This window comes from Panthera pardus, unplaced genomic scaffold, assembly GCF_024362965.1.
Source record: "Panthera pardus isolate Hobbes unplaced genomic scaffold, ASM2436296v1 HiC_scaffold_17, whole genome shotgun sequence".
In the NCBI taxonomy this organism is placed as follows: Eukaryota; Metazoa; Chordata; class Mammalia; order Carnivora; family Felidae; genus Panthera; species Panthera pardus.
In genome coordinates this window covers 46661456-46682889 of record NW_026526732.1, presented here as the reverse complement: position 1 = coordinate 46682889, position 21434 = coordinate 46661456, and the positions used below count along the sequence as shown (strand labels likewise).

The 21434-nt window shown below is 37.8% G+C and overlaps 1 protein-coding gene across 1 annotated transcript in view; it reads right to left on the bottom strand.

Annotated features, from left to right (window-relative positions):
* TRAPPC3L (trafficking protein particle complex subunit 3L) overlaps positions 1–21434 on the bottom strand; it is a 42027-nt gene that overhangs the window by 19569 nt on the left and 1024 nt on the right. The window contains exons 2-3 of the mRNA XM_019438933.2: positions 19150–19247; positions 16123–16222 (exon numbers count right to left, since the gene is read on the bottom strand). Coding sequence (XP_019294478.1) covers positions 16123–16222; positions 19150–19247 — 198 coding nt within the window. The remainder of the gene's footprint in view (positions 1–16122; positions 16223–19149; positions 19248–21434) is intronic.

The following is a 21434-nucleotide window of genomic DNA, read 5'->3' as shown; positions in this document are numbered from 1 at the left end:
GAATTAATGTTTATTGACAACCTATTATGTGCTGGATACTTTACATATGATTAAATTGAAAACTTCCCAACCATACTGGGGAGGAGGTATTATTGTTTCTATTTTTATGAATAACACTAAAGTTCAGAAAGGTCAAGGTTAAGCCACGGGTAAGAGAATAAGAGCCTAAATTTGTACCTGGATTTGTCTGAGCTCTTAACTTCTACCACATAAGTGTTGTCTCACGTTGGTGTAATATCAAGTTTTTATTTAATCTTTAAAAGCGTGTTTCCTCATGGTAATTACAGTGTTGAATTAGTACATCTCTGAGTTTCTTTCAATTCTTCTGTCCTAAATCTCATAGCCAGTAGCACATGACTTCCATCAATGGACTTCTTGCTGTACTCCTGGCAATTGATATCCAACTCCAAGGTTCCCAGCCTCTCTACCATCCTTTTCTACTCTGAGTTCCCAGATCATTTGGGATAGCTGTGCTCAAACTATGCTTCTGGTTCACTATATCAATAAGGTCACCTTCCTAATATTTCCTTAGATAAAAATGATAATTGGGGCGCCTGGGTGGCCCAGTCGGTTAAGCATTCGGCCTCGGCTCAGGTCGTGATCTCACAGTTCATGAGTTTGAGCCTCGTGTTGGGCTCTGTGCTGACAGCTCAGAGCCTGGAGCCTGCTTCAGATTCTGTGTCTCCTTTTCTCTCTGCCCCTCCCCCACTCGTTCTTTCAAAAATAAATAAACATTAAAAAAATTTTTAAAAGATAATTGATAAAGAAGGAATCTTTAGCAATATAAAGTTCATACAAGATTTAGAATAGTCTATAAGCTCTAATTTTTACATCTTTAGAGCCGTCTTTCTGTCTGTCCATATGAACTAGCCATATTTTTTACAGAATTCCTGATCATATAGCTGCACTAATGCTAGAGAAAAATCTTTAAAAGTTTTAAATTATAATGAAAACTGAAATGAAAATGGGGAAAATGAATTAGTTATTTCATCTAATCCCATTCTTCAAATCATTTCCAAGAATAGGATAAGGTAAGATACGTATGAATTCAGATGATATGAGTAATTCCACTTAAGAATAATACCTCAAAATATATACATCTTTGGGCAGAGTACATAACCCATAAAATGGTTTCTAGTTGCATTGTAACAACATTTTGTTCCTAGATTTTAACATGAACAGATGTGCGTGTGTATTAATAATGATTGCTGATGTTATCAACAGAACAAGTTTATTTCTCCCTGGGTTTTTTTTTTTTTTTTTTGGTATTTGCATCATGGGAGGAAACATGAAGGGTGGAAATTGGCATTTTTAAAAATCTCACTTCATTAAACACCTGGCTAACTATGAGTGAGTCTCACTGACCCTGTATAGGAAATAGTTAAAAAAAAATAGAGAGTCACAAACCAGTGTTGGGTGGGCTTTGTTTCAATCAAGACTATCTACTTTTGTTCCAATGACATTTTCTTTTATTTGAAATATGTAAAAGAGATAAAATGAGAGGCAACTCTGGAAGAATTTGGACTGAGGGTCTGGAGGAATAGCAGGCCTCCCATGCCTCCCTGCCATTATAGCAATCACCCTGGAGCACCAACCAAGGAACACAGTTTGCAAACTCTTGCTTTAAATCAGTGGATGCACATAAAGATCACTTGGGGAGCATTTTCAAAGTTTTGATGCCTGGGTCTTATTTCCAGAGACCCCACTCAATAGGTCAAAAGTAGGGCCTGGGCATCTGTTTTGTTGTTGTTTTGTTTTGTTTTGTTTTGGAAAAGCTGTAGGCGATTCTGTAGGGCAATAAGGATTGAGAGTCATTACCCTGGAGCATCACTGGGAGGTCCAGGCAAGTTTGGACAAAATCTTTCTTCTGACAAGAATGCACTAAGCAGGGAGGCCCCAGAGCGTGAATGTCTTCCCTAGTGTCTCTGAATTGTTAGGCTCAGATGGACCTTGCTTTAGCCTTTGAGGTTTGGGGTCCCAGAGTATTTCCTCAGCAGTTTTCATCTCCTGGTAAGAAATTTCATTGTCGATTGTTACAGTAACGAAATGCTTCCGACACTAATGCTATTTTCAGTGCACACGCTTTGGTTTGTTTCATAAGTAAGGCTCTCACGAATCTCATCCAAATGAGTTAAGAAAAAGAAAACAAAGACTCTCCAATGGAAAGTTAAGACAGCCTAGATTTTCATGTGCTGAGATATCTGGAACATTGATAACTTTCCCCTGGAGCATCTTTGGTAATAGTGCCAAGGAGGTAAGACGCCTAGAGACAGCCAGATTTCCTATAAGACCTGATCATAAACAGAACTGGACGATGGACATTCACAGGTAAGGGGGGATAACTTGCAGAATTTACTGACAATTGAGCCTTCAGAGACACTTCCCTGTGACTAAAGGAAAAAGAATACAACACAAATGTAGTCATAATAAAAACTTATGGGTAATTTCCCTGCAGGTGCCCTGCTTTCGTATTGGAATGCTGCTGCGAGTATGTGGTCTGCTGGGTTAGGCCTGATCAGTCTGCAGAATCCACAGACCTTGTGGTTATGCACACATGCTTTTCCACAAAAGAAAACTTCCTACACTTTTCTTCTTTCACCCCTCCCAGGGGTACAAAGGGGAATAGATTGAGTGTGTGGGTGTTTATGTAAGGCAGTTCTGCCTACTCAGAGAAGAGAATTAAGCCTAAATGGTTATATTTCTTTAAGCAAGTTTATTAGTTTTAATAATCCATCTGCTATATTTCTGGCCCAAATGGGAAGATTTCTCAAAATACTTGATGAGTTCCTTTTGCAGTTAATATTAACTGTTTTTTAAATATGGAGAATTTTATGACTATAAAGAGTTTTTCTTTCCATTTAATTTTTTTCTACTCCTTTTCTGCTCACAAATGTTACTCAGTAGGAAAACGGCCTGACATTCAGCTAGCTGTGAGGCCAGCCTTCTCTGGAATGTTGTGTGGTGTTGTGCTGTGACTTCCATGGAATTCCATCCCTGTTTATCAAGGGCTCCCACTTATTTTTGTATCATATGTTGGAAAAAGTGGAAAAAGTAAAGCAATTCCATAGGCCCCTAACACTAACTTGTGAGTTAGCCTTTGAAAAATAGTAATTAATAGCAAAGATTAACAGATTCTATATCTAGAATGCGATGGAATGGGAGAAGATATTTGCAAATGAAATATCAGATGAAGGGCTAGTATCCAAAATCTATAAAGAACTGATCAAAGTCAACACTCAAAAAACAAATAATCCAGTGAAGAAATGAGCAGAAGACATGAATAGACACTTTTCCAAAGAAGACATCCAGATGGCCAACAGACACATGAAAAGATGCTCAACGTCACTCTTCATCAGGGAAATACAAATCAAAACCACAATGAGATACCACCTCACACCTCTCAGCATGGCTAAAATTAACAACTCAGGCATTGACTGATGTTGGCAAAGATGCAGAGAAAGAGGAACCCTTTTGCACTGCTGGTGGGAATGCAGACTGGTGCAGCCACTTTGGAAAACAGTATGGAAGTTCCTCAAAAAATTAAAAATAAATACACTATGACCCAGCAATTGTACTACGAGGTATTTGTTCAAAGGATAAAGGAGTACTGATTGGAAGGGGCACATGCACCCCAATGTTTATAGCAGCGCTATCAACAATAGCCAAAGTATGGAAAGAGCCCAAATGTCCATCAACTGATGAATGGATAAAGAAGTATATATATACAATGGAATATTACTGAGTGATGAAAAAGAATGAAATCTTGCAACAACGTGGATGGAACTAGAGTGTATTATGCTAAGTGAAATAAGTCAGTCAGAGAAAGAGAAATATCATATGATTTCACTCATATGTGGAATTTAAGAAACAAAAGAGATGAACATAAGGGAAGGGAAGGAAAAATTAGATAAAAACAGAGAGGGAGATAAATCATAAGAGACTCTTAAATACAGAGAACAAACTGAGGGTTGTTGGTGGGGTGTTGGGTGGGGGGCTGGGCTAAATGGTGGGGTGTTGGGTGGGGGGCTGGGCTAAATGGGTGAGGGTCATTAAGGAGGGCACTTGTGATGATCACTGGGTGTTATAAGTATGTGATGAACCACTAAATTCTATTCCTGGAATTATTATTACATTATATGTTCACTAACTTGAATTTAAATTAAAAATAAAAAGCAAAGAAAGATGTTCTATTTAGGCTTAGTCTGATTAGCTTCCATTGTTCAGTTGAAGGATGAAAAGGAACAGGAATCCTGGGAAGGTGTTGAGGGCGAAGGCACCTACAGTGCTTTACCCTTAGGATCCAGCCCCCCCGGAACCACACTGGGAAGTGCTCTTAGTGACCTGGTCTCCAGTTGCGTCCTGTCACCTGTGAACACTCACTCTCCAGTTCCGTCCAGACCCTTTGGATTAATTACTGAGCTCTTCACTCATTTTCTCCTCACCCCATCAGCTCCCCACACAGGTCACATGGTGAAGGATGCCTGGGTCCCAAATCCAACCTAGACTGTGAGGACTCTGCCATTCCAGGACCTCAGTTTCCCACTTCAATTTTCTGGGTGGAGGTGGGATGCACATACAATCATGGCCACCTTCTCAAACATCTATTTACAGATTATTCTAGTATAAAACAGTGGCAAGACACCTAAATACTTTAGGATGGTGGGGGCATATCTTTGAACTGACAGTCACAACTATAGGGTGTCTGAGGTAGGTGAAACCAGTGGTAGCCTCCCTCCACCCTCTCCTCTCTTCTCGCCCAGATTATCCAGCTTGTCTGGAGATTATCTTGCCCACAGCGTTGAGTTGCCTGAGGTGGAGCAGATCTGAGCTGAAGGGAAGTTCCCCTCCATGAGCATCTGTGTGGGGAGCACAAAGCTTCCATTCCGTGTCCTGGAAGGCAGAAGGCTGAGCCAGGGCATATCACGGAGTGATGCTGACAGCGAGACAGGGGCTGTGAAGTGCTCCCGCCTTGATGAGATGAGTCACCTTTGAGAGGATCATGAGCAAAAACCTGACCTCCACATCAATGAGAGATTTTAACAAAGGGCAGGGGTTGCCTAATAATAAAAAGGTTCCAGGTTTCCCCTCTGTTCTATGCCATTCAAGCTGCATTTTTTTAGTCTATCCCTTCAAGCAAATTGTGTGTAAGAAGGAGGAGAGTGTGTCAGGGGTGTGGGGGGTTGGCGGGCGGGGGAGGGGGAAAGGGGGGGTGGGAATGGAGGCAACTTTAAAACTGAGATCTAAATTTTCATCCTGGTCAAAAAAACCCAAAACATTCAAAGGACTGAGAAAAGTCTCCTGATTTTGTGCATAGAATCAGGATGTTGACACAATTCAAGTGTTGTGCATTGTACTGGGTGCATTACACTTAGGCTTACACCCAGAACTGTGAAATAGGCCTTTTAGGGAAAGTATTCCTTTCAAACCTGTACATTGTTTAGAAAATGGAGGAAGCCAAATACAATCTGGAAAAAGAATGGAGGGAAAGTAAAATACAGAAGCATAAGGAATAAAACCTGTTTTGTTTTGTTTTTAAGAGAAAGAAAAAACCTAAGATATGCTGATGTCTCTGTCTTGCATGGCCTGGTTCAAGTTAATTTCACCTGGGCAGTTTTCCTATTCACATAAAAAAATCAGGTCATATCTGGTAACATTTTCTGAAAAGACAGAGAATGCCAAGAGAAGGAACTGAAAAAGATTTAGAAAAAGAAACAAAAGCAAAAGGCCCATGGGATTAAAGGACCAGAACAAACTTTTATGATTGGTTCCTTTAGAATAAATTCAAAAGGAAACCTAATACTGTCTGTTGTAGCACAACATCATTTTGCTTAGGAGAATCTGGCTGGCTCCCATCCACTGAAGCTTCCCTCTGAATTTACTGTTCTGAGAAATGTACCTCCCCCCCACCCCCTGCCCCATTCTTGCTAATGGTCTAAAATATTTACTTTCAACAAATAACGTGTTTTGGCTCAGATTGCTTCCCAGAGGATGCATTTTTTTTTTTTAAAGTTTGCTTACTTATTATCTGCAAAATACATAACAAAGACAATTCTCTCTATTTCAATACCTTATAGTTAGCATGCTAAATGGAGCCTGCTATACTCTTCTATACAGGAATTCTAGCCTCTGGAATAAAGGAAACAAACACCAGCATCAGTAAGACAAATAACACAAGCACAGGGTTCATAGGTAAAGTAAGACTCATAAATAAATGTTGCTAATTTCCTAGACAGGAAGAATATGGTCTTTGCCAATTGCTTTGCCCCATTTGGGGAAATCTCAGAACGTTTTTTGTACCCCAACCCCCTTCTTGGAGGGCTCTCTAGGATGGCCAGACTCTGTGTCTCATTACACTGCCATTCTGATCACAGATAATGGACTAGGATGGGCATCTGAGAGCCTGGGCACTCAGTCCACAGCTTGGCCACAGAAGACGTGTGGCATGAAGTCTGTACTCACAGAAGACAGGTTAGAGGCTCTTTTTGGGACTTTGAATATGAGACACAGAGACTCACAGAAGACACACCCAGAGAGGAGAGACTAAAAGAGGGTAAGGAGAAGTCCTGAGGCAGCAGAGTCACTCAGGTGGAGAGAAGATAAAGAATAGAGAGATGTTAGCAGGTAGCTGAAGAGCAAAATCAGCAGAGAATAGTTGAGTCACCAAAATGACGAGGACCGGAGGAGGGAACCACAGATACCTGCTACTGACATGACAGGGTAGACTGAGGGATTTCCCGATTTCTGCTTTTCCATGGGGCCAGCTGGTGTGTCCCAGCATATCATTACAGTCAACCACTATGACCTGACATAACCCAAACATTCAACACAATTTTTGGCTTTATGATGAGTTTTAGGATACATTTCAAATACTTTCTATAATAAATGGAAATGATTTACTTAAATGCTCAATTTTATCTTTAACTTCTCTTAATGAAATCTTATAAATGGGTTTAGAAAGTATATTTTTTGTGTGTGCAACTAAGGAGACGTTTTTTAGATTTTATACCAGAGAAAGGTATAACTGTACTTTTTATTTGCCCTCATAATAAACTGGAAGTGATATATGCCTGTTGAGTAAATTATGTAAAATGTAATCTCTAATGATTTGATTATCTATTTAGTGCTTGCATTTTGCAATCACAATTGACCTCAAAGGGGCAAGACTGAATCTCTCCCTTCTCCTGAAACTTTCTACAGTCATATAAGTAAGCAGGGTGGGGGGAGGGGATGAAACTTTCAATAAAATTATCAAAATGCGTTCACTGTCTATTATTTAATGAGAATATTTTCCTGTCCAGGATCCCATGGCACTTCTAATCTTTTTATTGTAAATTGGTTATGGTGAGCCACAGGCACTTTTGGAGCACTGGATTTTCTTTTTCTTTCTTTCTTTCTTTCTTTCTTTCTTTCTTTCTTTCTTTCTTTCTAGTTTGTGGCTTAATGTGCCATTTTCTTCTTTCTTTCTTTCTTTCTTTCTTTCTTTCTTTGTTTCTTTCTTTCAATAATTTATTGTTAAGTTAGCTAACATACCGTGTAGTCTTGGATTCAGGAGCAGATTCCCGTGGTCCATCAGTCACATATGACACCCAGTACAGCACTGGATTTTGTATGTGGTAAATATTGCTTGAAGTAAGAGAGCTTCTGCATGTAGTAGAAATCAGGGCAGGATGGAAGGCAGGCTTTAATTTGGAGATGAATGTGGACCACTGCCCTCTCCTGGACAGAATAGGAGAAGCAGCAGTGTGCACATGAGGGAAAAGATCTAGAATATTTTCCAAATTCATTTAGACAATTCTTAATGAATGTCTACAATGTACTGGTTTGCCATGGCACCGTGGGCCAAACCCCAAGAATGTTTGAAATTATCCCTCCCTTTGAAAAGCTTACAGACAGGATGGGGAAATAAAAATTTCCAGAGATGAAAGATAACTTCACTCAAGTGTCAAATCAAAGTAACCCAAGAAAACTCTACATTATTTCCATTCTTTGTAAAATACTTTGGCTCCGGTTAGATGGAGAATAGAAATATATACCAAAAAAAAAAAAAAAAAAAAAGCTGGTCAAGAGCAAATTCTTGGAAGATCAGCAGGCACAAAACACAATAAAATTGTGTTTCACAGACTAAAACATTAAGCTAAAATTCAGACTTATGTGGCTCTTTTTTTCACAATAAAAATGTTGTAGGTAAGGATACTCCTGGATTCCCTTACCTTTCCAAAGTTGTTCTGTCATGTTTGTTTACTCATTGTGATTGCAACTCTTGCCTCCTACAAAGAAAACTAAGTTTCACCTTTGGCATATTTCAGAAAATGGACCTGGTCCATTTGAAGCTTATGAAGCCCTAACACAGCGGGTAAGTCTAAACCCCGTTACATCTTTCACTGGGTGGCAGCTGAAGTGCCAATCCACCATTGTGCCTTGCATCTCACTTCTTTGGACTTCTAGAGAAGAGAGCACAAGTTATTAGGCAGTCGTATTCTGGGCCCTTGGCCCACAAAGTCATTTAATGGCACTTTTAGCACTAATAAATGGAGAGAGTAGATTTCATAGTTGTGGGAGGGAGAACAGATCTGGCTAGAGAGAAATTCGTAACGAACCAGTGGCTGTATTTAATAACTTTCAGTGTTTTAATGGAAAGTCTTTATTTCAGATGTTTGCATATTGAAAATGATGCTCTTCAGTCTGTTTTGCATCCCCATTTGCAAAAAGTTGACAGCACCCTGTTGGGAGAAGGATGCAGCTTCCCTTCTCATCACATCTCCCTTCCACTGGCCAGCTTCTTAGAAGAATAGTTCCTGGGTGGGCAAGCCTTTTGGATGGGTCAAACATGAAGCCACCAAAGTAAACAACAGCCATGGAAATGTATGTAACAATCCTACTGACTCATGCCTTCTGTGCTGGTTGTCAGAGTATTGCCTCTCAGCTCCAAACCGACTCATCATTGCCCTGCTAGTGATGCTGGAGATAGATCTCACAAACATTTCTCCTTTGCCAGTAGAAGGGTCTCTAGGGACGCAGCGGGAGGACAGACTTCTCTTCCTGGCTCTGGGGCACCTTTTCTTGGTTTCCTCCTACAGGAAACGGTGACTGGCAGTGCTTTGTATACCCAGTGGCACTCACTTCTCAGTTCTGGCCATGATTTCAAGGTTTCCTCACTGCCAGCCTCAGTCCACCTTCACCCCAGTGGGGGATTTCTGCTCACTGGTTTTGATCCATAATTCCCTACCCACCCATCTCAGCCTGACAACGCAGAGGCCTTTTTCAGCATCCATGGGCTGCAATCACATGTCGCCAAAGATGTTTGAACCTCAGCCTTGGGAAGAGAGACCCTCTTCAAAGTGTGTTTTTTCTTTGGGTATTCTCCCTCAGCCCCAGGATATTCTTTAGCATTTTCTCGTTTCTTAGTAGCTAGTACCCTATAAATAGTTAATAATGTTTCATGTTAAACCTTCCTTATTGAAACGATTGTGTGGTTTCCGTCTCCTGATGGGGCCTTCACTGATCCACCTTCCCAGCCATGGCACACCCCTCTGGAAGTGTCTAATAAAGTCATTTGTATGTCCCCGTAGAAGCAAAACATCAGTGCTTCTGAGTACAAATCTGTATTGGAGATTGCTGTGGAGCCGCCACCATTCTGAACTGACTTGGGAGCTTTATGCTTCAAAATATTTGAATTACTTGCATAGATGCAGCCTTGGTGGTTTTGTGCCTTCAGATAAGAAGCAAGATAAAAGAAAGAAGGCCAGTACGATTTACCAAAACCTTTCTGTATAGCCTCAACTCTAATGTTAAATGAACCAATTTCTTTAAATAAAATGATCGTCCAGTTAAAAAAAATCCTTCTGCCATTCAAGTTCCTCTGGGTTATATTCCTAAGCCTTTTGCCTTAGAGTTTGTGCTTACAACATTCACCATTTAGATTTCCCTCCCTGCTTTAGGCATTCTTACTTATATTGCCTCCTATGAATGCTTCCTTTCAATTATTTCATTGATTTTCTATCACTCACCAAAAAAAATCACTGCACACATTATTTAATTAAGGTAAATATCAATTTATAGTATTAAAAGTAAAAGATCTCATTTTCACTTTTCAGAATTTCCAAGGACAATATATCAGGGTTCAATTTTTTGACCTAAGGATTGGAATTTCAAGTTTTACAAGTCTTTTTATATTTTTTATATATTATATTTTTTTCTCTAAAAATTTCATCTTACTGTGACAACACCCCTGATGTGATGTTTATCCTGAAAAATTATCAATTCCTTCTACCCTTTGTAATGACATCATGATGACACTGACCTAACAGTAAAAAGCTTTCCCAGCTTTGATGGGCAGAGTTTGTGCTAAGCCAAGCAGTTGTAAACACCATCAATAACTAGACGGTATGGATGTTCTGAGGGAGGCTTTGGAAGCTACACCCATCACACTCAGCTATTTATGATTATAGTTCCACATCCAGATTTTGGTGAGGGAAAGCAAAGCCTGAAAATCTGAAAAACTACAGCTGAAAGAGGTCCCACCTGATAAATATGGAAGCTGAGGTTCAGACCGGCAACATGACTTGCTAAGGGTCACACACTGGGAATGTGGCTGAGTAGGATGTGGATCCTTATCTTTTAATCTCGACTGCACTGGGTATGGTTAGACTATCACTCTACATCTGATGATGGATTAGAGCTTCTTGTGTTTAAGTGACTTTTCAAAGGGAACGTTATAATATCTCTTGCCAAGTGTAAACTTTATGATCATCTTAACTTTAAAGGATTAAGTTTTGGGGCATCCAGGTGGCTCAGTCGGTTAAGCGTCTGAGTCTGGCTCAGGTCATGGTCTTATGGTTTGTGGGTTCTAGCCCTGTGTTGGGCTCTGTGCTGACAGCTCAGAGCCTGGAGCCTGGAGCCTGCTTCAGATTCTGTTTCTCTCTCTCTCTTTCTGTCAAAAGTAAATAAATAAACATTAAAAAAGCAAAGGATTAAATTAATCTCTAATTCACTTCTCTTAATAATAAAACATTTGTCATGAATGTATTTGGAAACCATGAAATATATTTTTGCATAACTAAGGAAATGTGTTTTAGACCTTAGACCAGAGTAAGGTACAACTGTATTTTTGCATTGCTTTCATAATAAACTGAGAGATTTATGCCTGTTAGATTACACTTAAACGCTCCAATGTTTCATCACTACAACTAAAATCGGCCATGTTAACTCTACTGCAATTTCCACATTTTCAGTTTTCTCAGAACAGCCGTCATAACAGGAGAAAATCTTCAAAAGTACATTTTAAAGAAACAATTTTTGGGAAAAGCACTAGAATAAGATCAGAAAAATTCTTTGTTTCTTTTCAAATTTTTGTTTAAATTCTAGTTAGTTAACATACAGTGCAGCATAGGTTTCAGGAGTAGAATTCAGTGACTCATCACTTACATACAACACCCAGTGCTCATCACAAGCGCTTTCCTTAATCTTCTTAATCTTCACTCTTCACTCATCTGGCCCAGCCTCCAACCCACCTCCCCTCCAGCTATCCTCAGTTTGTTCTCTGTCTTTAAGAGTCTCTTATGGTTTGCTTCCCTCTCTCTCTCTCTCTCTCTCCCTCTTTTTCAGAAAAATTAAATTGTAAGCTGGCTTTTATGACTATGTAACTGGCGACGACATCATCCTAAATCTGAATTATGTCATCAGTCAAATGTGGCTAATGATAGATACCGTTTTTACTTCACAGGACTCTTGTAAGGGGAAGAAATAATAAGTGGCAACTACTTTGAGCTTTTCTAAAGAAAGACACTGTATCATTAAAGTTTTGCAATATCATGTTGCAACGCTGCTGGCAATTTTTATAAATTATATGTCTTAATTGAAGTGTGAAGTGCTGAGGCAATCACCACAAAAGTAACTTGTATATGATAAAATCATATTTTAAAAATGGATGCATTTTGATGTTGCAGGAATGTGACTTTAGAATTAGCCTGGCATCTCTTTTTTATGTAAAATGTAAGGCCTGATTACAGACTTTTTCGAGCAATGATTTGGCCTGCCATGGGATTTCTTTTCAGACCACTAGATGGCGCACTTTGGGCCTAAAGCTAATTGTTCAGACGCTGAGTCCGGGCGAGGATGAGGATGGTGTTCTGGATAAAGGCGTGGTCTGTCTGAGCTTGCAGCCAAACAAAAATCACAGGGTTTAGGTTCTAATCCTGACCCTGCAATGCTCCCTGGCCATAAGACTGTGGTAAATTGCTTCTGCCCTTGCTCCACTCCTCTCTAAAACTACTCTGTAACATTTGACACCTGCCTCCCCTCGGGAAAGTTTACAAGGATTAATGAGATAATGCTGCTGAAGGCCAGACCTTTTAATGAAAGCTGCTAATTATAAGCAAAGCATCAGTGGGCAAGTATGTAACTAAGTTCTGCCCCTTCCTCTGTGTTAAAAAGCTTGTGAATTGGGTGACATCATTCCCACATGTAAGAGAACATTTTGCTGTAGAAGTGAAAATGATTAAGAGAGAGAAAATTGGGCCCTCGAAGGAAACTGCAAAGGCCAGGAGACAACCCCTCTGCACCAGAGAAGGGTAAGGGTGATGAAATATTGTCTTCATTGTTAAGAAGGAATCTTGCATAGGAGTGGAGTGGATTTTTTCCCAGTTTGTTGAGGATGGAGAGCAGATAAGAATTTACAGGACATCAGAAACATACAAAAAGTTTACAGGAAACATATTTGGAAAGTGGATGTTGTATATGTTCTTAGTTTTATATCAAACAGATCTCTTTCTTCTAAGCTTTTTAAAAATTGAAATCAGAACACTTAACATGAGATCTACCCTCTTAATACATTTATAAGTGTACAGTATATTATTGTTGACTATGGGTAAAATGTTGTACCACAGATCTCTAGAGCTCATTCATCCTGCTTGACTGACACTTTGAGCCCATTAGTTAGTAACTCCCCATTTCCTCCTCCTCCAGCCCCTGGCAACCATCATTCCCCTCTTTGATTCTATGAATGTGAATATTTTAGATACGTCACCTAAGTGGAATCAGGCAGTGCTTGTCTTTCTGTGTCTGGCTTAGACCATGTTGTTTCACTTGCAGAATCTCTCTCTTTTTTTGTTTTAAAGACTGGATAGTATGCCATTGTATGTATATACCACATTTTTTTAAATCTAGTCATCTGTCAATTGCCTTTTAGGTTTTTTTCCACATCTTGGCTATTGTGAATACCGATGCAATGAATATAAGGGTGCTAAAATCTCTTCAAGATCCTGGTTTCAATTTTTGGGGGGACAAGTTCCCAGAAGTGGGACTGGCAGGCCTTATGGCAATTCTATTTTTTTTTTTAAAGTTTTATTTATTTTTGAGACAGGGAGAGACAGAGCATGAACAGGGAAGGGTCAGAGAGAAGGAGACACAGAACCTGAAACAGGCTCCAGGCTCTGAGCTGTCAGCACAGAGCCCGACGCGGGGCTCGAACTCACGGACCGAGAGATCATGACCTGAGCCGAAGTCAGCTGCTCAACCAACTGAGCCACCCAGGTGCCCCGGCAATTCTATTTTTAATTTTTGAGGAACTTTCAAACTGTTTTCCACAGTGGCTACACCATTTTGAATTCCCACTAATGGTGTGGAGGGTTCCAATATCTTCACATCTTCCCCAAAACTTGTTGCATATAAATATAAATATAAATATAAATATAAATATAAATATAAATATAAAAATAAATATAAATGCAAATATATACCTGAGGTGAGGTGAGATGAGGTGATAGTGTGGTTTTGATTTGCATTTCCCTGATGGTAAGTGACTCTGAGCATTTTTACGTATACCTGCTGGCCATTTGAATGTCTTTTTTTTGGAGAAATATCTAGTCAAGTTCCTCGCTTATTTCTTAACTCAGTTACTAGTTTTTTAAACTAGAGTTACAGGAGTTCCTTACATATTTTGGGCATTAACCCCTTATTAGATATTTGGTTTGCAAATATTTTCTTTTATTCCATGGTTGCCTTTTCACTCTGTTGATCATTTGCTGTGCAGAAGCTTTTCAGTTTGATGTAGTCTCACTTCCTTATTTTGTTTTTGTTGCCTGTGCTTTTTGATGTCATATCCATAAAATTATGCCAAGACTAATGTCACTAAACTTTCCCCCTATTTTGTTCTAGGAGTTTTACAGTTTTGGGTTTTATGTTTACATTTTAATCCATTTCAGTTCATTTTTATGTATGGTATAAGGGTCTAATTCCATTCTTTTGCATGTGGATAGCCAGTTTTCCCAGCACCATTTATTGAAGACAATTTTTCCCCATTGCCATACTCAATGGTAGAAAATGGGAAGCTTTTCCTCTAAGATCAGGAACAAGATAAGGATGCCTCCTCTCACCATTTCTACTCAACTTAGTGCTGGAAGTCCTAGCCAGAGTAGTTAGGCTAGAAAAAGAAATAGAAGGCATACAAATTGGAAAGAAAAAAAGTAAAATTATCTCTTTTCACAGATGATACAATCTTAAATGCAAGAAACCTCTAAATATTCCACCAAAAAAGCTGTTAGAATTAAGAAATGATTTCAGCAAAGTTGCAGAATACAAAACCAACATAAAATTAGTTTCTGTATACTGACAATGAACTATCCAGAAAAGAAATTAAGAAAACAATCCCATTTACAATTGCAGCAAAAAAGGATAAAATACCCAGGAATGAACTGAAGGAGGTGAAAGACTTGCATTGATGAAAGAAATCAAATAAAACACAAACAAATGGAATGACAGCCCATGTTCATAGATTGAAAGATTTAATATTGTTAAAATGTCCATACTATCCAAAGTGATCTGTTCTTGCAATGCAATCCTCATCAAAATTCCAATGGCATTCTTACAGAAATAGAACACAACCATCTACATTTATATAGTGCAAATATTTTTCATTAAAACATCTAGTATTTTTGTAGTATTGCCCATACATTTGCCCTAGTGAAAAGTTATTTTATTTTTCAAACTACTGCTTTATCACTTTAGTTATATTCTGCAAACATGGAAAGGGAATTTTTTGAACTGTTTAGTTGTGTGATAAACTCACCACACTGAGACTGGAAGACCTGGGTTTCAGTTTCAACCACATGATCACTAGCCATGAAATAATGAGAGTAATTATAACAAGAAGTGGGAAAAATCTTTTATTTGGATTGTGTTTTTTGAATGCCTACATTTTTAAAATATATGCTAATCTTCAATTTTTGTCATATTCTTTCTGGAACTCAGTTTTCTTATCTGGAAAATGGGAATAACTCCCACTCTGTTTACTTCATAGGGATAATGTAAGTGTGAAAGACAAAAAAAATATGTAAAACTGCATTTAGAAGTACAAAGCACTATGTAAAACTATTATTGCCACTCACATGAAGAGTCAGTATGACAACGTACAATAATATTAAGGATTGGGAGAGAAGAGAACGAGGCTGAATTCACAGGTCTGTTGTGAGAACCCAGAGGTGAACCTTACAAATATCTGATACCCATGTATTCTTTCCATGTATCCCACAAATGAACAACCCGAGGTTAATAGCCATAGGCTTCCAGATTAAAGGGATTCTGGCTAAGGATGCATTTCCCATATCGTCTTATATCTAAGAGATTTGAGCTAGTCTTAGGTGATTCCAAGTTGTCTCTTATGTATCAGGTCTGCAAAGGTTCTTAGAAATTTTATTTTTCTCTTGGGAAAACATTGCTTTGCAAATAAAATGGCTGCAACAATATTCTATAAGACAGCCAAAGACCACTTCCTCCATGCACTAAAACGATTATACAAAGGAATTGATTTGGGGCATGCATATTATGAGGTTGCCTTATTACATTCCCTTTTGTTTACCTCTCAAAACATTTTTCCCAGTGTGGGACATACACTCCACACACACCACGTGTTCAGAAAAATCTATAGATGCTTAAATGCCTAAAAGCATTTATCTCTGTTCACAATAGCTTTATCCCTGTGCCAAAATAAAATTCTTTTCGATCAGAATCTCTTAGCACCTAGTGATGAATACAGATAGAACCTATCTAATCAGGGAAGAAAACCACAGAACTGAGGACAAATCAAAGCTTCTCAAAACATATTGAAAGGGCAAAAAATGCATTTACCTGGGCAATTATGTCTGTAATTTCTGAGTAACTGTGGCATCTTCTTACACAAGATCGAGCCAAAAAATCTTCCACCAGCCGTGTTCCAATGCCATATCCCCTGTGGTCAAGGAAAGAGTGTGGTCTGAAAATAATATTTAAGTAGTGAATTCTATCCATGTTTGAGAATGGAGTCATCGGTTTAGCACTTGCATAAATGGATAACAAAGTAAAGCAAACTTGACAAGTCTAATGGCTATTTCACAGTAGGCTCTTTATTTGTCTTACAGACCACAGAAACACAAAGCACTTCTCTGGGAAATATTAACTAGTTTCCTATAAACAGAGAAGACTGAAGAGGTATGTCTGGCCCAAATTTGACAGTGTAGATTAAAGTTAAGGGAAGTTGGTGTTTGTAGCCTAGTGTTTCTTACTGGCAACTTTCTCATCACTAGCTGGTGATGGAACCAACGAGGATCTAGCTAACTTGTTGTCTGCTACAGGTATGGTACTTAGATGTTCATTCTTCTCCTAGCATAGTTATCATGGTAAGGGAACAGGCATATCCAGGATGGGCTCTGGAAGGAGAGGAAGAAGGGAAAAGTAAAATCAATTTTTGTTGCCAGCATAGGTTTCTGCAGTTAGAACTCTGAAGTTTGGTAAAAAGAAAATAAAGTGATGTTCAGAAAATTCATTTTTCGTTCTAGGGAAACTGAACCTATGGGACTTGGGAGAAAGTATTTATATTATCTGTTAGCTCTACCCTACCATGAATAGATTGGGTAGCATCTCAAGTACAGTTTTGAAGGCATCTTATTGAGATGTCATACTATAGCTGAGTATGTAGCTGAGCAGACACCTTCGACAAGATAGACCTGAGAACTTTCTATCTAGCTGAGGAAATATGACCTTACTGGTGGAAATAAGAAGGAATAGGCTGCTTTTGCTAACCAATAGGCACAAAATTGGTCTTTTAATTTCACAACCACATGTACGTAGACAAGTGAAATGATTTGAACACAACAATAGAAGGCCCACCAAGATAAAGACAGCATGGTGTGTAAAGGGAATGTCTGTTCCATAGGGCCTAAAAGTTGGTGGGGGATAATCGGTAACTGGGTGGTGGTTGGGGGAGACAGATTTAATGTCAGAGTGCTTACTAATTCACTAAGTCTATGAGACACTCTGTATTTCTCAGTAGATAGAAATATTCAATTTGGCTTACTTGCCTTCTGAGAAAACTGTTTTGTGATTCTAGCTAGAAAGTTCGCACTAAAAAAAACTTTTGAAGAACAGAATATATACTTTACAGAAATGGTTGTACTGTATTTAAAAAGATGTTTCCGGCGTTTTCTAATCTCTATGCATATCCACAGCCTTGGACAGTGAGGGGTGATAGAAGGCCAAAATGTTACAGTCAGCACAGTAAGTGTACACACACACACACACACACATATGTATATATATATTACACACATATATACACACTATACACATGCACATATATCCATACCACACACATAGATACAAACTACACACATACACATATAACATACACAAATACATACACACTACACACACACACACACACACACATCTTGCTTTGATCAAAGTGTATGTTTCTGTAGATAGTTTATATATTGAGTTAAAAATGTCAGATGTTTTCAGCAGAAGCTATTAAAGAAATCCAAATGTGAATTATTGCTTTACTTAAGGCAATGCCTTTCCACAGACTCTCAGAATTTATTCTTCAATATTTCATTCATATTTCATATTTGTTAAACTGTGCACCCAAGTGCTAATCAAGGTATGTTTTTTTAGTCAGACAAATGAGTTTCTTCATTTTCTATATCTGTTTCACAAAACAATGTAAATTTAACATAAGCTACATAAAATTATGTGTACTCCAGAAATACCGTATCACCTGTTGAAGTATGACTTAAATGTAAATAGGTTAAGCAACTCCCGCTATTCCAGACACTATCTTGGGAAGTACTCCTGATTAATTAAAAAGAAATGAAAAATAAGTTATGTGAACCAAAATAAACACAAAAAAATAAAAAAAGAGCTTTCCAATAGAAAAAGAATAAGCATAGAAAGGAGGGAAACCATGGTTCCAAAAAAAAAAAAAAAAAAGCCTTTCAAGCTTTCCTTTATGTTGTCTTTTTTGTTTTCCACCTCAAAACACAACGAGCCCTTTTTAGAAGCCCTAAAATGCTCAACTAGGCTGGATTTCCCTTTCAACCTTTCTAACTAAATCTTCTATTTAGGACAGGTTTTCCAGTCACTGCCCAGTTAGAGTCCTTTTCAGGATCCATAATTAAGAGGTTCCAAAAAGGTTGAAAGATATTTTATTATTGAGCAATAATCTGATGGTCATATAATTATTCTGAGAAAATTAAAGGCTGAATTTGTACAGAAGGAATCTCCATTAATGAAGACAAGGAGAATGGACTTTATTTTAAAAGGAAGAAGTGGGTTTCTCCCTTTAATATATTTTTAAGTAAAGCATAACAATGGTAAAAGCATTCAAACAATGAAAACACTACATAGGAAAAAATAAACCTCTCTTCTACCCATAATCCCTGTCTCCAAGTTCTCTCAGGCAATCACCATTATTAATTTTTTGCATATCCTTCCATACATGGTCTATACTTATATAAGCATATACTTATATGTTAGAAGGAGTTTTATTAGAGCAAAAGACTTCTGGAAAGAATCAAATTTGATGACCCATCACATTGTTGAAAGAACAATCTTAGTTTTACCATACACTTGCTTATACGTGACTAGCAAAGAAATGATTTCTAATTAAAAAGAAAATGTTCCATGCTTGACTTTCATAGAAAAAAGTTTCCTTCCTGTTACATTATGCTTTATGACAACCCAAATGGCAGTTGTCAGAAATTATGTTCAGCTTTGAAATGTGATTTGTTGAAATATAAGAGCTGGGAAAGTGAAGAAGGCAAAGTCTTTACAGGTGGACAAAAGGCAGAGGATGTTAAGAAAAAAGTGCACATTCTATGAGAATACAAGACTTCTACTTACATTTTATCTAAATATTTATTCACATCTTCATCTTTTTCATAATCTTTACAGAGTTGGGCAACCAGAGCTCCATAGGTGAGGACAAAGAGATCTTTGTTCTAGAGAAAAAAGAATTAGTTTTACTTTATAGGCAAAGCTAGGGACGACATGCTACTCCATTTTTTTTAACAAAATTTTCCAATGGAAGCAGTCTTTGAGATCATCTGTTCATTTTTTTTCTACCCTCCTACTAATTATTGCAACCATTTTGACTTTTGAGGGTGAGTTGTATCTATATTTGGATACATTGATGAGAAAAAGAGCTATAAAATAAAATAAATTTCTGAACAGGAAAAATATGCATCTATTGCTTACATTATATAACTTGCAATGTATTTTCATGGAGGAAGTTTTTAAAAAAAAATAATTGCTAATATAAATTTCTGTTGTTCTAGAATGGGCTTTGGTATTGTCGACCATGTTTCAGTTGGAAGGAATAATTAATTGGGTGAGTCTTCTCATGAATCTGCACAATCCCTAATGGGTTCCAGATCTGCCAAGGAGACCATCAACAGGAACCCAACTAGAGCAGCAAATTTGTGAGATGTTATTTTCTTTACACAGTGAAAAAAGGAGAATTTGTACTTTCCTAATAGAACTCCAAAATATGTCCTATTTTCAGAGTGAAGTAAATATGAGAATGACAACTAAGAATAATTTAGGTTTGGTTTAGTATAGGCAGGTAGAAAATAGGGGAAACAGAGCACACAAATCTCAGTCAATCCATTTAAAGAAGTCTCTCGGTTTTGCTTCTGCTCTTGAATACTAAGTAAAGGATGGAGGTATTAGAGATAATCAATTCCAAAGCTCTCAGACCTACAGAGGAGGGAATGACTTGCCCAACCAGCCATCAACTGGGAGCCAGGGAGGAGCCCGAGACTACAGGCTCCACTTGGACGTAGTGATGATTTCTCAGGTGCACAAGAGACTTATTTGAAGTAGAAGTGGGTGAGAGAGAGAGGTAGGGGGGAGAACCACTGTTGGAAATAATCTTATTTTGTGCATAATCTGGTATTATCACGAAAAGCTAAATGTGAATTCCAGGTTAGAAGAGGCGTCTTTACCTCTAGACCTAGGTATCTTGGGTAGCCTAACGTGGAGGGTAAGATAAGATCCGATAAGATACATTCATTTTTTTTTTTAAGGCACAGGCAGAAATGGCTCAACAAATCAATAAAATTGTTTATTCAACAAAGTAGCTTCTGTAAAACATGATATAATTTTGATCCAAATACTTACAAAATTTGCCCAATACCACCAGAATCTCCTTCCTTATATGTGGGTTTATATCACAAGAAATGTTTCTTTAATCAGAATGAATATTTGTTATAACTAAATAAGTTGTAAATGGATAGAATCTAAATAGTTGTAGTGAAAAATTGTGTCCGTATTGAAAACATAAGTTAAAATGTCCTAAGTGTCTGTAGAATATATGTTAGATATATTAATCAACATTACATCAAGGACTAATATATATATGAGTCAGGTATAATAAAATAATAAGTACATTAATATTTCCAGTAGAAAACAAGAAATGTAAAGCAAGTGATTTTAACAAAAATATTGTTAAACAAAATCACTGAAGGGTCACAATATATTCAATTTTTGTTCTGTTCTTATTTAATTTTAAAAACCTAATCATCCACTCTAAGAAATGTCTGTAAATTATACATGAAATATCTTCCTAATGTAAGGAGCCACCACAGAAGATCAATTACTGCTATGTGGTAATACTACAGCATAAAAATGGGCACCAGTGAAGGCAAGAGAGACAGAAAGACTGATAATGTATTTGTTGCCACCAGCAATAAAACAGAAGAATTTGAAAAAGAGATAAAAGGAAATAAAATTATACCCTATTTACATGCCAGAGCCGTAGCATTGTGCTCTTTATAATTATGGCCAACCTGAAATCATGGCATTTTCTTCTTTCTCTTTCTCTCTTACTCTGATGGGTGAGTACTAACTACACTGTACTTGCAGCTGGGTTTCAAGTTCAATACCCATGAGGGCCAGTTTTCTCCATCCCGCTTCCTAGTAAAAGGCTGAACCTTGAACTACATGTCCGGGAGGGTCTCAAATCCATACTACTGATCACAGAAAAGGTCAACGTAAAATTTATCTTCACAGTTTATAAAACAATAAAGACAGTCATTTTCACATACGAAAAATAGAACACCATTAGTTATTTGAGGTTTTGGAGATGTCAGGATAAAAGTGTGTTTTAGCTGATATATAAATGAAGG